This window comes from Trichomonas vaginalis, chromosome III (genome assembly GCF_026262505.1).
Source record: "Trichomonas vaginalis G3 chromosome III, whole genome shotgun sequence".
NCBI classification, from domain to species: Eukaryota; Parabasalia; order Trichomonadida; family Trichomonadidae; genus Trichomonas; species Trichomonas vaginalis.
This window is the reverse complement of record NC_067205.1, coordinates 8,384,692-8,401,458: the sequence shown is the minus strand read 5'-3', so window position 1 is coordinate 8,401,458 and position 16,767 is coordinate 8,384,692. Positions and strand designations below refer to the sequence as shown.

Genomic DNA, 16,767 nt, shown 5'->3' with positions numbered 1-16,767 from the left:
TGCGTAATGAATTCGAGTAGGATTGTACAATAGCTCGGCAAACGCCGAGCAAATTGATATAAACGTACATCCCACAAAAAATGGATTGTCAAAATTTATCCCAAATTTTACAAAACCGCAGCGGTTATGACATCCCAGGGCTAAAAAAATTCGGAAACTCGCATCTCTACTTAACATTGTTCCTAAATCTTAGCCGTTAAGGCTGTTCTGAAAATATTTTTTTTTCGAAAAAATTCGAAAAAAATTCTTAAAATTCAAAAATCCGTTAATTCCTGAGGATTTTGGAAAAAGGTTTTTACATGAACATGTGTATATTATATGAAGTATATTGATAAGGTAAAAATCAAATTTTATTGCATATTCATCGAGAAAATAAACTAACGAATCCCTCAAAATTGAGAGGGTAATCCTCCTCCTCTCAAATAAACGTACATACGGGTGCACCCTTAAAAATAAAATTTTTAAGATATCGAATTCACTGAAAAGTTCTCAATTCGATTTGATTTCAAATTCAGGAAATAAAATATTGAAATGCATATGTGATAATAAATAATATTTCGAAAATATTTGAAAAAGATGCAATCAATTTCATTTTGTTGGACCACTTATAGCAATGAAAGAATGATAAAACAAAAATCTCGAAGAATATTGCAACTAAAGGAATCTTATTATATTTTTGCATATCAAAATTTTCGAAAATTGCATTTATGAGAAATTGTAAATAGCAAATCCTTAAAAAGTAAATATTATTACTAAAAATATATACAAAAGTCATTTTTATGATTTGATTCTAGAATTGATGCAACTATATGTAATAAAATCCAATAATATTTCTTGATTTTATTGATTAGTGTAAATTTTTAATTTTTTAATAAAAATGAATTATCAATGTTCACTGTATACTAGCATTGGCTTATCCGTGCCAAATTCATAAAAAAGGAACTTGAAATAATTTTCAATTCGCATTTTATTTTGGAAAAAATGGGAAAATTAGAAGTTTATAATACAAGCAGCAACAAATTTATAAAAATTTATGGAAAGTCGACAGTTAATTAGAATCTTTATTTTGGCATTCATTTAGTACATCCTTGCTCATTGTTTCCTTTACATTCTCCAATATCAATAAAATGTTAAAGAAACCAATCCAAATAATATTTAATATAAAATTGCTTCATTGATGATTTGTAATTAGAGCTACCTTATTACGATTGTAAATTTTGATGATAAATCACCTTATGAGATCATACCTCTGGACGCAATTGTCTCACTTCATTAAAGTAAAAGTAATTATAGATTGTGTTTGCGCCCATTAATTATATATTTATTATCACATTTGATGGTATGATTAGAATTCCTTTAATGGTATTAATTTTTTAGGCATTTTAATGAATTTAGAAAGAAACGGAATTTTATCTAAAGTATACGTTAATTCGTAATGTTTTCTATATGTTTGTAAAAGAATCTTACGATAAATCCTTACTTTAAATTACAAAAAAAATTAATCAGGTTTTCATATTAAACTTTATTGATAATATATTATCTTGTATGGTATAAAAATGAAATCAGTCTGATAAAAATATAATTTACGGTGAAATATAATATTTTGTTGGTAAAATATTAGCTTATGTGAAAACATTCGCTGGCTAATCGACATCTTCGAATTCATTTGCAAATGGATCGTCCTGAGCGTTTTCATTATAAACTGGATTCTCCTTTTCTTGGACGAAGTCATTGTTTGCTTGGAGTGCTTCTTCTGTCTCTGGATTGAAGCCGAAATCATTAGCTTTCTTAGATGCCTCTTTGGCGATAAGGATGGCAGCAATTATTGCAGCAGCTGCAACAACAGCAGCTGCTGCAATACCAATGATCAAATATTTGTCCTTCTTCTTAGAATTGCTCTTATTTGCATCACCTTGATTACTGAAAGCATCACCATCATCATTTGATGCAGATGGTGTTTTCTGATTAACGTCAATTATTACATGTGTCATTGTGCAGTTTAAGAAACTATCACCGTTCGCGTCTGTTACCATTGCGCATTGCTCAATATTTCCACTGTTGTCTGTCTTTTCAGATCGTGGTTGTGCTGGTGTTGGAACAGGGTGTTTCTTGAAAATGAATGTATATTCTTTATTCCTTGATGGGGAACCAATTCTATCTGTTGCCTGGAATATGATGGCGTAATTGCCTTCCTCATGCAATGCTTCAACATCATATGTGTATGTGAAATTAATCCATTCTTGTTGTTTCGCTGGTGTTGTCATAATTTGGGCAAATTGATTTGTGCCTGGTGTCTTGACCATTAAAAGAATTACATCATCGACATCAACATCTCTGACTTGAAGCTTGAATGTGATTGGTGAATTATAATAGTTGCCTGATTTGTTATCATCGACTTCAGTGATGTTAACTTCTGGTGGATGGTTCTGAACGACGGAGAATTCTTTCTTAACAATAGGTGACTTAACACCGAATTCATCTTCAGCCCATATTTGAAGTGTATGCTTACCATATGAATAAGAAGGTGAAATTTGAATTTGTTTTGAGAATAGTTTCTCTTGTTTGTCGCAAGTGATATCACCATCTGCTCTGTAGTAAAAATTATCATCAACTTGGTAAGTCATTGTAACCCGTGTGTCATCCCAAACTATACCATCGATGTTAACATACCCACCTCTTCCATATTGGTCATTGATTTGGCTAGTTAATGTAAGTCTTGGAGCTTCATTAACTAAGAAAACTCTGTTGAAATCATTTGACTTTGGTCCTGGATGATCCGTTTTAGTAATATCGTAGTTTTCTGCATAGCACTTTACTGGATATCTACTGATATTCTGGCCAAGGTCATATTCAAATTCAACAGGTTCATTAACGGTGCCTTCGGTTTTACTGATATTATGTGTTTTGCTTTCATTATTGGGGAACTCGCAAGTCACTCGTAATCCATAACTACCAGTCAATTTATCTTGAACTCTGATTGGTATTTTGATTTTTTCTCCTGGAGCATAGTTAATCTTGAACTTAGATTCATCAACTGTGATGGTTGGTGGGAACTTCAACTGATTAAATTCACCAATACCTAAGAGAACGCCGAATGATAGATTCTGGCCTGGATAAATTCTTCTATTAGTCCATCCTAATGAAAATGCAGTATCGCGGCCTATAGGTGTTGGGCTCTCGTCTGTCTTATTAAACTTATATGTTTGACCCTCCGAATATAGACCAAACCATAAATAATCTACAGGGTTCACACCGAAACCGTTTTTGCCGATTAATACCAACGTTCTGTTGGCTTCTTCATTTTCCATTGAAAATCCATTATGGGTATTTGGTGGATACCATTTAATGGGTGCAGAATCCTTATTGCCAATCATAACATCTGTGTAAGATAATACATTAACAATATGTGGTTGAGAATCATGATTATGTGCAATAAATTCTATTAACAAGTAATTGGGGCCTGCAGGTTGTGTGATTTTTGTTCTGATTGTGACATTTCTCAGCGTATTAGTACCATTTTCTGATCCATGGATACGATAATAAATACTATCATCTATACTCCAAATTGGCCACCATCCTGTCTTAGCAAATGTTGTCCAAGCACCTCTATAAAGAACATCAAAATCTGTGCAATACTGACCTTTCTGAGGGTGTTGTACTCCGTTTGGCAATTTGGCATAACCAAAATCCCATGCATTTCCTCTAGTTAAATAGTACCAGCAAAATGTAATACTTGTATCGTTTTCACATTCGGGCCAAATATCCTTAACATAAAGTGGCATGAGGTATGATCCATTTTTTAAGTGACTGTAAACAAGAGTTTGATCGTCTTTAAGTGTTATATTCTCTGTTCTGTTGTGAATTGCAAATGCTGAAGTGATAAGTAATGAGCAAAACATTGTTAAAAATGATTTAAAATTGTTTCAAAACGGTTTAATTGAAAATATTAAAAAGAACGCACTCAAAAGTGAATATAATTTGAGAAAAATATCTCCTAGAAATTTTTAAGGATATTGTTGTGTTAAAGACAGTAGTTATAAAATGCTAATTCTTTGAATAAGTTAATTCGGACAAGAAATTTTTATATTTATTTCATTATGCAAATGATGTAGAGATAATAAATTATTAAAAAGAATTTGAAATTAATTTTGAATATCTTGTTAATAAAGTTCAAAGAAATAAAAAATAGTTTGAAATTAAATTTAACCAATAAATGTAGTACACATAATAAGTACCCTTCATTTATATTCAAAATATTATATTTTTCATCTAAAAGAAAATAATATAATTTTCATGAATTCATACAAATGTCTTTCCTTGCTAATATTTGTTCCCTTTCAATGACAAAATTTCTAATAACAAAAATTCAAAGATTATTTTCGGTTGCAAGAAAAAGTATTTACATGTACATGATGTGCGGCTAGTATTCTAGCAATAACTTAGCATTTATAAAATATATATTTTGAGATAATTATTGTACAGTTGTTTAGAATTTCTCTGAACGAACAAAATAGATAAAATATTAAATATTATTTAGGAAAATAAAACTGTTTACCAATGCTCCATTAAGATATAAGTATATTTTCAAAAAAAAAATTAAAATTATATCAGTAGTGCTTGATTTCATCCGTTTTGATTATCTTTCTTTCTGAGGGTCATCGATTTATTTTTATACTTTTGAGAGCCACTTCGTGGTGACGATTCAATTTCAATACAATAGACCGAAAATAGATTTTTTTGGTTTTCTCTTCAAATAATTGAAAGAAGGATACTATTATAGGTTTATTATATTATATAGCATATAATCATGCTATAGCCGAAAATTATAAGTTTTGAGAAGATTGAATATAACACAAATAAATTTGAAAGTAAGTTAAATTGCTTGTTGTTTTTAATAGCTATTTAATGAGAAATCCAATATTGCAAAATTCAAATTGAATGATTGAAAGAACAGAAAAAGTCATTCTTTTCAATTTCGAATTTGTTTCATTATATTTATAATTATATGGCAAATAAGATATTGTTGTAAACAGAAATTCATCAAAAGTGACACCTCAGAAAAGCTAAAATATTGAATTTTTGGAACTTTTGATAGAGCACGTTTTTAAATATTAAATAAAGTAAATGTATATTTTGTAAAGATTATTTTTAATAAAAAATAAAATTTTGAAGAAGAACACAAAATCTTCTGAAAAATAATATCACATAAACTCATATTATTTTCTAATATATAACTATTTTATATAAAAATCAAATTCAATGATCTTAAAAGCGAAGGATAAACCTCAAAATTTACGAATATAATGAGTGGGAATATAATGCTTATCTATCATAAAACCATATGAAATATCAATTTTTGCTTTACGCCTAATTTTTGACGACAATTAGCAAAAAATGTTAAATGTTAACACTCAGTCCATTTGAATATGAAAAATAAAATTGACTTTGATTAAATGTTTTTATTTATCATGCAATTCTTCTTGCGACCAAAGATTTGAATAAAAGTTCAAAAAATAAGATAGCTTAAAAAATAATATACGGTAGTGTTTACTAATAGATGAATAGTATATAAATTCTATTAAAATGGATTTGATCCAAAAAAATATAAAACCAAAAATAATTGTTATAATTTAAATGAAGAAGTAATTTAAAACGATTTTATTTATGATCAAATTTATATATTTTTTTGGATCAAATCCATTTTAATAGAATTTATATACTATTCATCTATTAGTAAACACTACCGTATATTATTTTTTAAGCTATCTTATTTTTTGAACTTTTATTCAAATCTTTGGTCGCAAGAAGAATTGCATGATAAATAAAAACATTTAATCAAAGTCAATTTTATTTTTCATATTCAAATGGACTGAGTGTTAACATTTAACATTTTTTGCTAATTGTCGTCAAAAATTAGGCGTAAAGCAAAAATTGATATTTCATATGGTTTTATGATAGATAAGCATTATATTCCCACTCATTATATTCGTAAATTTTGAGGTTTATCCTTCGCTTTTAAGATCATTGAATTTGATTTTTATATAAAATAGTTATATATTAGAAAATAATATGAGTTTATGTGATATTATTTTTCAGAAGATTTTGTGTTCTTCTTCAAAATTTTATTTTTTATTAAAAATAATCTTTACAAAATATACATTTACTTTATTTAATATTTAAAAACGTGCTCTATCAAAAGTTCCAAAAATTCAATATTTTAGCTTTTCTGAGGTGTCACTTTTGATGAATTTCTGTTTATTACAATATTTAAACTTGATTTTTGAAGGAAAATTCACAAAATTGAATAAATTCAAATAATTTTTATTCAAAAATAAACTAGTTATTTGAGTTTAATACTAATTATCTATTCAAACTACAAAGTTTGTAATTTAAAATATTTTGTGAGATCAGATTGAATTAATTCAAGGTTCTTTTCAATTAATATTAATGACCATATTACGCATTTTCGAACATTCTAAACCAAATATATAAAAATGGGAGACGAATGTTAAATTTGCTAGACATGGGGGAGTTGTCTGCAAAGTTTTAGCTCTTATCTCTAACAAAAAATTAATTTTTAAAAAAATGACCGAAAACGTTTCACAGCGAGAAAAAAATAAAAGGCAAGATAGAATTTTCTAGACATAAAGAAGTTGTTTACCGAGTTTTAGCTCTTATCTCTAACAAAAAATTAATTTTTAAAAAAATGACCGAAAACGTTTCACAGCGAGAAAAAAATAAAAGGCAAGATAGAATTTTCGAGACATAAAGAAGTTGTTTACCGAGTTTTAGCTCTTATCTCTAACAAAAAATTAATTTTTAAAAAAATGACCGAAAACGTTTCACAGCGAGAAAAAAATAAAAGGCAAGATAGAATTTTCTAGACATAAAGAAGTTGTTTACCGAGTTTTAGCTCTTATCTCTAACAAAAAATTAATTTTTAAAAAAAAGACCGAATACGTTTCACAGCGAGAAAAAAATAAAACTGTACACTGATTTTAATTTTCATTTCCAGTCACTTTACTTATTATTTTTTCTTTTTTTCATTTTAATTATAAATTATTTCATAATACGTTTATTTACGTTACCATTTTCTTTATTCTTTTGAATTCCATACTAGACACTTATAGAATATTTTGATTGTTAACGTACTTCATTAGAATGAATCCTTACAAAGGGTATGCCGATCGAATTTACCTAATTGGTATTTCCAATCAGATTGAAGAAGGTAAAATGACATGGGAAGAAGCTTGCACCCATGTTCCCATCGCCCCAACCCTTCAATCAAATGATTTCAAATATTTAGATGTTTCAAAATCTTTTTTACAAAATCAATTTAGCTTACAGAATATCCCATTGCCTAAAGGCAAGAAAGGTCGTAGGGTCAATCCCTACGACCAAATCAAAGCTCTTGCTGTGATACATGACCACTGGGCCTTTCCCTGTGGTCAAACAAAACAATGGAAACGTTTGAAATTACAACAAATTGATGTATCTTATAGAGAAGTACGCAGATACTTCAAAGAAAATCATTTCACCAAGACGCGATTAGAGCATGCCGGGCCAGAAACAGCAGTAAGATATTGGGCGCTTTCACCCAATCTTATCTGGCACGCAGATGTTCATTATTTTAGGGGTGTTCGTGGCCAGTATATTTATGGCATAATCGACGATTTTAGCCGCAAAGTCCTAGCGTGTATACAAATACCAGATATGCTGGCAGCGACGACAGCGAACGTTGCGGCTTCCGCCTTCATTGAATTTGGCGCCCCTTATTGTTTCTGGACCGACAACGGTTCAGAAAATAGGGGCGCCTTTCAAGATCTACTTGATCTTTGGGGCGTCCAATGGCGGCATACAGACTCTCATTCTCCCTACCAAAATGGGAAGATTGAGAGATTCTGGCCGACATTGGAGCGCTGCCAAAGCATTCAGGCTATTCCTGCCTTTATTTGGGAGTACAATAATAACACACCGCATGAAGATCTCCCAATTAATCCATTAACTGGAACAAATTACACGCCAAATCAAATGTATCGGCTGAAACCGAAATACACAAATGCAGATACAGAAAGGTTGTGGCAAATATGGGATACAGATACAGGCATGACCGCTGTTGACACATTCACAGCGTAATAATAAACATAATTTTTTAATTTCATTTTTAACAAGTTTTTTTAAATGTATGTAATGAATAATTCATTAGAATATGATAATGCACATTGTAACAGAATAGAACAATCACCAAATTTTTTTTGAAATTAAAAAATAAAAGTAAAAAGTATAAAGTAATCTAACCAAAAAAGATATTTAAAAGAATTTTGGAAAAAACAGAATAAGGATAATGATATTATTTTAGATACACAATCGATGTACTGAAGAATAATCCGGTAAAATGATGATATAAAAGTAGATTATTTTACAAGTAGCTAAAAGAATAAAACTATAATATAAAATAAATGAAGTTTAATGAAACAATAAAGGTTAAATAAATAATAAAGATTTTTATTTTATATCAGTATTGAGAAGAAGTAACAGCTGACACTTGGTAGACAACTTCTTTATGTCTAGAAAATTCTATCTTGCCTTTTATTTTTTTCTCGCTGTGAAACGTTTTCGGTCATTTTTTTAAAAATTAATTTTTTGTTAGAGATAAGAGCTAAAACTCGGTAAACAACTTCTTTATGTCTAGAAAATTCTATCTTGCCTTTTATTTTTTTCTCGCTGTGAAACGTTTTCGGTCATTTTTTTAAAAATTAATTTTTTGTTAGAGATAAGAGCTAAAACTCGGTAAACAACTTCTTTATGTCTAGAAAATTCTATCTTGCCTTTTATTTTTTTCTCGCTGTGAAACGTTTTCGGTCATTTTTTTAAAAATTAATTTTTTGTTAGAGATAAGAGCTAAAACTCGGTAAACAACTTCTTTATGTCTCGAAAATTCTATCTTGCCTTTTATTTTTTTCTCGCTGTGAAACGTTTTCGGTCATTTTTTTAAAAATTAATTTTTTGTTAGAGATAAGAGCTAAAACTCGGTAAACAACTTCTTTATGTCTAGAAAATTCTATCTTGCCTTTTATTTTTTTCTCGCTGTGAAACGTTTTCGGTCATTTTTTTAAAAATTAATTTTTTGTTAGAGATAAGAGCTAAAACTCGGTAAACAACTTCTTTATGTCTAGAAAATTCTATCTTGCCTTTTATTTTTTTCTCGCTGTGAAACGTTTTCGGTCATTTTTTTAAAAATTAATTTTTTGTTAGAGATAAGAGCTAAAACTTTGCAGACAACTCCCCCATGTCTAGCAAATTTAACATTCGTCTCCCATTTTTATATATTTGGTTTAGAATGTTCGAAAATGCGTAATATGGTCATTAATATTAATTGAAAAGAACCTTGAATTAATTCAATCTGATCTCACAAATATTTTAAATTACAAACTTTGTAGTTTGAATAGATAATTAGTATTAAACTCAAATAACTAGTTATTTTTGAATAAAAATTATTTGAATTTATTCAATTTTGTGAATTTTCCTTCAAAAATCAAGTTTAAATATTGTAATAAACAGAAATTCATCAAAAGTGACACCTCAGAAAAGCTAAAATATTGAATTTTTGGAACTTTTGATAGAGCACGTTTTTAAATATTAAATAAAGTAAATGTATATTTTGTAAAGATTATTTTTTAAAAAATAAAATTTTGAAGAAGAACACAAAATCTTCTGAAAAATAATATCACATAAACTCATATTATTTTCTAATATATAACTATTTTATATAAAAATCAAATTCAATGATCTTAAAAGCGAAGGATAAACTCAAATTTACGAATATAATGAGTGGGAATATAATGCTTATCTATCATAAAACCATATGAAATATCAATTTTTGCTTTACGCCTAATTTTTGACGACAATTAGCAAAAAATGTTAAATGTTAACACTCAGTCCATTTGAATATGAAAAATAAAATTGACTTTGATTAAATGTTTTTATTTATCATGCAATTCTTCTTGCGACCAAAGATTTGAATAAAAGTTCAAAAAATAAGATAGCTTAAAAAATAATATACGGTAGTTTACTAATAGATGAATAGTATATAAATTCTATTAAAATGGATTTGATCCAAAAAAATATAAAACCAAAAATAATTGTTATAATTTAAATGAAGAAGTAATTTAAAACGATTTTATTTATGATCAAATTTTATATATTTTTTTGGATCAAATCCATTTTAATAGAATTTATATACTATTCATCTATTAGTAAACACTACCGTATATTATTTTTTAAGGATACCCTTACATTGCGTAGTTAGAAAGAGAATATGATATTGTCATGATTGCTAAAGTTTTAGGCTCCAGAAATGAAATATACATCAAACTGAAACAATTGATAAATTGAATGAACTTTTGAGAGGTTCTCAAATAAAAAAAATTATCTAATTTTTTACAATATTACTATTATTTTATCCACATATGTATATATAGTAATTTGAGAAAACTTTTAGGAAAAAATAAGTTTAATAAAAAATCTGAATTTTACTTGTTGTGGGATTGTTATTAATTGACACTCCAGACGTATTACTAATAGTTATGCGTATGCAATTAAAGTATTTCTGATGGACAAAATGTGAGATTTATATCAGATAATTCATTTCTACTATTAAGTTATTCATTTATGAGTTTGCACTTATTCGCACTAAATAAATAACTATTAAAAATTGTTTTAATTAATTGACACCATATAATAGAGTGAATTTTGTTTGATCAAACAACAATAGATGATAGATATAAAGCCAAGAAACTTGCTATTAATATGCTCTACTTGCTATTTCAATGTAAGTATGATATTTTCTAAATGTTTCGTTCAGATAACTTAGATATATTAGTCAAAATTTGAAATTTTAATAGCACATATATTAAAAATAATTATTATTCATAAAAGATTAATGAAATAGTAAAAAAAATCAATCAAATTATAAAAATACAACATTTAGAAGAATTCTTATTATCCTTCAAAAAGTCAGTATTTCTGCTGTAATTTTCTACAACATTGTAGTTATTGCACTTTGTCTATGGATTTGTATATATGTTATATATAAATTATATATCTAAACTGCCCATAAGTGCAATTTTTATATAAATTGTTTATTTCTTTAACAATTTCATATGAAATATGCTTTTTTAAGCGTATCAAAGCTGTGTTCTTAATGTGCATGGATATATCAAGAAAAATGTCGAAAAAAAATGTGAATTCACAAATTCACTGAATTTTCACCGTTTTTTGAATTTTGCTACAGCACTAATATTAAATAATACTAAAATCTTCTGTCTTTGTAAAAGAATAAATTCTGACAAAAAGTGCTCGTTTAAATTTAATGATCATCTGTATGACTAAGTGGTAAAAAGTGTTTATGACCAAAAAAGGGTTACATGCTTAGTCTATTTTTCTGACAGGATACTCTAGATTTACATGATCTCTATTTCATATCTCCGTTTTTAGATTCTTCGACAGATTTTATGATAGAAAACCAAGATTAACAAATTTCCGGCATGTTAATGAAGAAATCTGCAGCTACCCTCAATATTATTTCAATAATCAGTATCGTTTCTCTTACAATTTATTTTTTTCTCAATAATTTAACAAGAAATAACAATACACACTTGGTTTTACGTATAAAAGCTAAGTGTCGAACTTAATCAACTTTACTTACTTAGCAAATGAAATTTTTGTGGTTGCGAGTTCTGAATGCTGAAGTTTTAGATTTCTCTATAAATGATATCATTGCACTTACAATGTTGTTCCAGCCTATCGCATAAATCATAGAAAATCCAAAAAAAAATAATATAAAGAAAATTCATGTCATGAAGTTCAAAAAATACCGTGTAACATTAAAATTTGTTATGCATAATACATTTTAGCTATTATTGATTTTTTTTAATTTTCGAGAAATTGAATGGTGAGTCCGATAGAGAAATTTTTAAAAATCCTAGTGCCTCATAGAAGTAATTTCCCTCGTCTCCCATACTTCCAAATGTATGCATATGACATAAACTTTTATGCATTACACAAGTGGCCAATAATATCTATAGAGTAAAAAATTAGAAATTTAATTTTTTTATATGATAGTTATATTTCAGATTTGCGAGCGTAACTTTTTTCTCCATGGCATACTTGTTTTAAGAGCAAATGATCAAAATCGTCCTTCAATTATTGAAGGAGCTGATATCTTTTGAAAATTGAATTGAAAGGGTATTCAATTTTCAAATTTCCTCTCAATTTTGGAAACATATCAACTCTATGAATTAACAATTATGTGCCTTCACAGTTTATCAGTCATATAAGGTGCTTATAAAGAAAAAAGTTACGCTCGCAAAATATGTTTTTATATAGATTTCACATAAAATAATTATGTAATTTCTAAAAAGAATATTTTTGTTCTTGAATATTAAAGTGTATTGTAGTTTAAAAAGTTTTAAATATGTTGCTAAAATTTCAGGTTTATAGCTCATGTCTAGCATGACTTCTTCGTATGCGCAAAAAATCTGACACGTAAGGGTATCCTTAAGCTATCTTATTTTTTGAACTTTTATTCAAATCTTTGGTCGCAAGAAGAATTGCATGATAAATAAAAACATTTAATCAAAGTCAATTTTATTTTTCATATTCAAATGGACTGAGTGTTAACATTTAACATTTTTTGCTAATTGTCGTCAAAAATTAGGCGTAAAGCAAAAATTGATATTTCATATGGTTTTATGATAGATAAGCATTATATTCCCACTCATTATATTCGTAAATTTTGAGGTTTATCCTTCGCTTTTAAGATCATTGAATTTGATTTTTATATAAAATAGTTATATATTAGAAAATAATATGAGTTTATGTGATATTATTTTTCAGAAGATTTTGTGTTCTTCTTCAAAATTTTATTTTTTATTAAAAATAATCTTTACAAAATATACATTTACTTTATTTAATATTTAAAAACGTGCTCTATCAAAAGTTCCAAAAATTCAATATTTTAGCTTTTCTGAGGTGTCACTTTTGATGAATTTCTGTTTACAACAATATTTATCATTTTGGTTAATTTTCATTATTCATTGATTCTAACGCTTGTATACACTATATAGCCTTTGTGCTTAAGAAATCACTTAATATTTTTTTTATATTTAAATTGTCATTTTTCCTTTAAAAATGGTTGTTCTTACTTTATCATTCTTCTCTTCATTTTTTTAGCGGGCATCAAAAACTTTGATTTTTTTGATGCCGAGAAATGAATTCTTGGTCTCTAGGTAGTACAAATGGTGCTTCTCTTAATATTGTCTCTAATGCAACATCTGTTTTATTCCAATATCCATGCACCTCAAAATCTACCTGCACTTGGTATGAATCAAGGCTCCCCGGTGGCTATTACAAAGTCGATGTTTGGGGAGCACAAGGTGGAGGGAGCTATTGCAATGGACGATATTTGGAAGGACAAGGAAAAGGTGGTTATTCCGTCGGCGTTCTTCAATTGACAGAAGAGACAAAAGTTTATGTTTATATTGGAGGTCAAGGTGAAAATGGATTAAAACCATCGACACGAGCCGTAAAAGGTGGTTACAATGGCGATGGAGATAGTGCCCAAGATAACGATAGTGATAGAGATGATCAAGGAGGTGGTGGAGGAGGTGCAACAGATGTCAGAGTAAATGGAAATCAGTTAGCAAACAGAGTGATTGTTGCAGGTGGTGGAGGAGGTAATGGATTTGACACCTGCAACCATAATTATCTAGGAAGTGGATATGGCGGAGGAATTGAAGGAAGCAGACCAATGGAAGATGGACCTAAATATGGTACTGCTGCATCACAAACTGTTGGATATTCACCTGGAGTTGGCGAAAATGGTAAATTTAACCTGGGAGCTACTTCCGGTGGTGGTGGCGGCGGGTACTATGGAGGCTACACCATTGCAGCATCTTTTTCAGGTGGTGCTGGTGGTGGGTCAGGTTACATCGATAAAGTTATTTCATTCAATGGAATTGAGAAGAAAACAATTCCAGGAAATGAAACAATCCCAACACCCACTGGAACCCCCTCAACTTCCCTAGGTTGGTATGGAAACGGTGCCGCACGTATCACAGTTCTTGGATACTTTCTGACACTAACTGACACAATTGAAGATTGTTATCCCCTTGATGACACAATACACCTCTATTTCAACGTCAACACCCTTGGATCAGGCGAAAAATGTACAGTTACTAGAGTTCTCAATGACCAAACAGAAGTAATAACACACAATGATGAAGGTACTCCATTCACCATTGTTGATGATATAACTCCACCTAAAAAATCAGGTCATTACACTTTAGATTACACAGTTTCATCGAAAAGCGGTGCTGTGACCACCTTGAGTATTCCTATTGTTATCAATGACAAACCCAGAATGACTGTCTATGGAGAGCTCAAGAAGCAATACACAAACGGCGAAAAAGCCGAGATTGATATTGGAGTTTATGATGATACTTATGTTGAGATAAAATTGAGAGAAGAAGGAAGAGTTTTGAAAACATTGAATGTTAGTTGTAACAAACAAACAGTGAGAAATACATTCAAATTCACAATTGGCCCTTATGATGTTGGTTCATTCCATAATATGGAGATTATTGCAGTTGATCAACTTGGATTTGAATCAAATAATTATTCATTTGGTTTTATAATTGTTGCAAATCGAACTCCTGAATTACAAGCAGATAATATTTCTTATGTACAGTTCTATACAAATACAATGAGAATTTCTGGATCAGTTCGTGATATGGATAGTGCATCAACTGTTTCTCTTTATACTTCGATTGACGACAAGAATCTCACGAAACATAAAGAGATTGAAATCAAATCAGATTCGTGGATGCCATTTATATTTGAAAGACAGTTGATATCGCTTTCTTTAGGTATACATGACTTAATGGTTTATTCTGTAGACGACAAAGAAGCAGTTTCAAACAAGATCATGTTTCCTTTTGCAGTAATTGATCCGAAAAAGTATTATGTTGGTACGTGCTTCTATTATTGTACTCATTTCACTCAATATGAGTTCTTATTTACATGTTTGATTATTCAATCATAACTTTTTTTTTCTGAATAAAAGAAAAATAATAATACTAGTACTATTGAAGTAAATTTTATCTTCATAACAATTACGAATCTTACTAAAATTATTTTCTGATAAAATTGACGGTTGATTATCAATTGAGACCACTCTTATTTTCATTTCTTTGTAAATATAAATGTAAAGTTTTCGATTTTTATTTTCAAGGAATGCTCTTTTTTTCTTTTATTTCAGCAGTGCTATGCAAGTGTGGTGATTATTATCTTCCTGCACAATACACATGTTCTGATAATGAAACATGCCACGGAATTCTTTCTTTAAAAGATCGAAAATGCTTTTCAGAATCCTTATATAACTATTGCAACAATAGTGGTTACATTGCTCTTGCACTGCTTGGATGTTTGCCAACAATAACATTCATAATAATTAGTAAAGTAACGAAGACACACGTCCCAAATTGGACATGGTTTACGAACATTATTCTTAATTTCTTATTTACCCTCATGATTCAACAAAGCTCCTGTTTACGTTTAGATTTATTTTAAACATCCTCCACGATATTGATTATTGCTTCAGGTATCTTAATTCCTTTTTACATCTTAATCAGATCAATAGTTTGTTGTACCCTGTGTATGGAAAAGAATGATTTTTATAAGGTAAAATCACTTATTGATCAAAAGGATCGAACATCAAATTCAATAAGTTTATTTTTTGCTGAATCTAAAGCAGAACACATCCCTCTCTCAGAACTTTACGAAAAAGATAATCTTAATGCATTATTTGCTGGAAATCTCTACTATGTCGGTCCAAAACCAGATCATGGGGAGCAAGTTCAGATAAATTATGGAAGTTGGCAAGAAGATGGAGTCAGACATCAAATTGAAGGCGAAAAAATAATATACAAATGTGTTTCTTGTACATATTTAGATAATTCAATGAATGCAGAGGAAAATAGAGCTTATTATGAGGTGAAAAGGTTATGTGCGCAGAATAATGATGATATGTATACATCAGAGATGTATGTTCCACCAGAAAATTTCACATATCGTGCAATTGCTGGAGAATCTCTTGTTTTCGAATATTTCACAACAAAAGCATACAGAATATTCTATGAATTTCTCTTCTTGTTAGGATTGAATGGAATTTCGGACTTCTTTTGGTCATATAAAGCAAAACGTCATATATTTTACTCAGAAAAGAAGGTTGACTTTGAAACTAATGGTTACAGAACTAAATATGGTGAACAAGACCAAGTTTCAGCTATAAAATACCAAGAATCGGCAGAATCTCAACCAGAAAATACTAATTCTTACAATAATGCTATGAAAATGAGTTTACGAAATCCATATAATACGGACTCCTAATGTAGCTAACGCTCTCTATGTTATTAATTATTTTATTAAAAAAAATATTTATTTTTAAATATAACGTTTACCAATGGTTTTTATTTGATACTGAATCATACATGTATGTTTTCAAAGTATCTAAAATTATAGATTTCACCTTTGATTACCAATCAGACCATTCCATTTATGCGCGATCACTAGGGAATCATCAGCTTCATCCAGATTAGATATTCTCAAAATTGTTACAGATTCTACCAAGATTTTTAATCTTGATGCACAATACATTAATATTCATTCGGCAAAAGTTAAAAAATATCCACTAATCTTCAAAAAAAC

General features: G+C 29.0%; 3 protein-coding genes across 3 annotated transcripts, besides 6 other annotated features; 2 read left to right on the top strand and 1 right to left on the bottom strand.

Annotated features, from left to right (window-relative positions):
* Positions 1-1,514: 1,514 nt before the first annotated feature.
* TVAGG3_0664570 (ribonuclease H protein family) lies at positions 1,515-3,899 on the bottom strand (the record flags this gene model as incomplete). The annotated part of the gene is made up of 1 exon (XM_001300676.2): positions 1,644-3,899. The coding sequence occupies one exon, from the start codon at positions 3,897-3,899 to the stop codon at positions 1,644-1,646; it is 2,256 nt and encodes a 751-aa protein (XP_001300677.1).
* A 1,122-nt stretch (positions 3,900-5,021) lies between these two features.
* Positions 5,022-5,059: a mobile genetic element.
* Positions 5,060-6,225: 1,166 nt separating this feature from the next.
* Positions 6,226-6,258: a mobile genetic element.
* Positions 6,259-7,161: 903 nt separating this feature from the next.
* Positions 7,162-8,133: a mobile genetic element.
* A 264-nt stretch (positions 8,134-8,397) lies between these two features.
* Positions 8,398-8,426: a mobile genetic element.
* Positions 8,427-9,554: 1,128 nt separating this feature from the next.
* Positions 9,555-9,587: a mobile genetic element.
* Positions 9,588-13,026: 3,439 nt separating this feature from the next.
* Positions 13,027-13,064: a mobile genetic element.
* An 11-nt stretch (positions 13,065-13,075) lies between these two features.
* TVAGG3_0664500 (glycine-rich protein family) lies at positions 13,076-15,130 on the top strand (the record flags this gene model as incomplete). Its single annotated transcript, XM_001311436.1, has 1 exon — positions 13,271-15,103. One exon carries the CDS (start codon positions 13,271-13,273, stop codon positions 15,101-15,103), a length of 1,833 nt encoding a protein of 610 aa, XP_001311437.1.
* Positions 15,131-15,284: 154 nt separating this feature from the next.
* On the top strand, positions 15,285-16,514 carry TVAGG3_0664490 (uncharacterized protein; the record flags this gene model as incomplete). The annotated part of the gene is made up of 1 exon (XM_001311435.1): positions 15,718-16,449. The coding sequence occupies one exon, from the start codon at positions 15,718-15,720 to the stop codon at positions 16,447-16,449; it is 732 nt and encodes a 243-aa protein (XP_001311436.1).
* Positions 16,515-16,767: the final 253 nt, after the last annotated feature.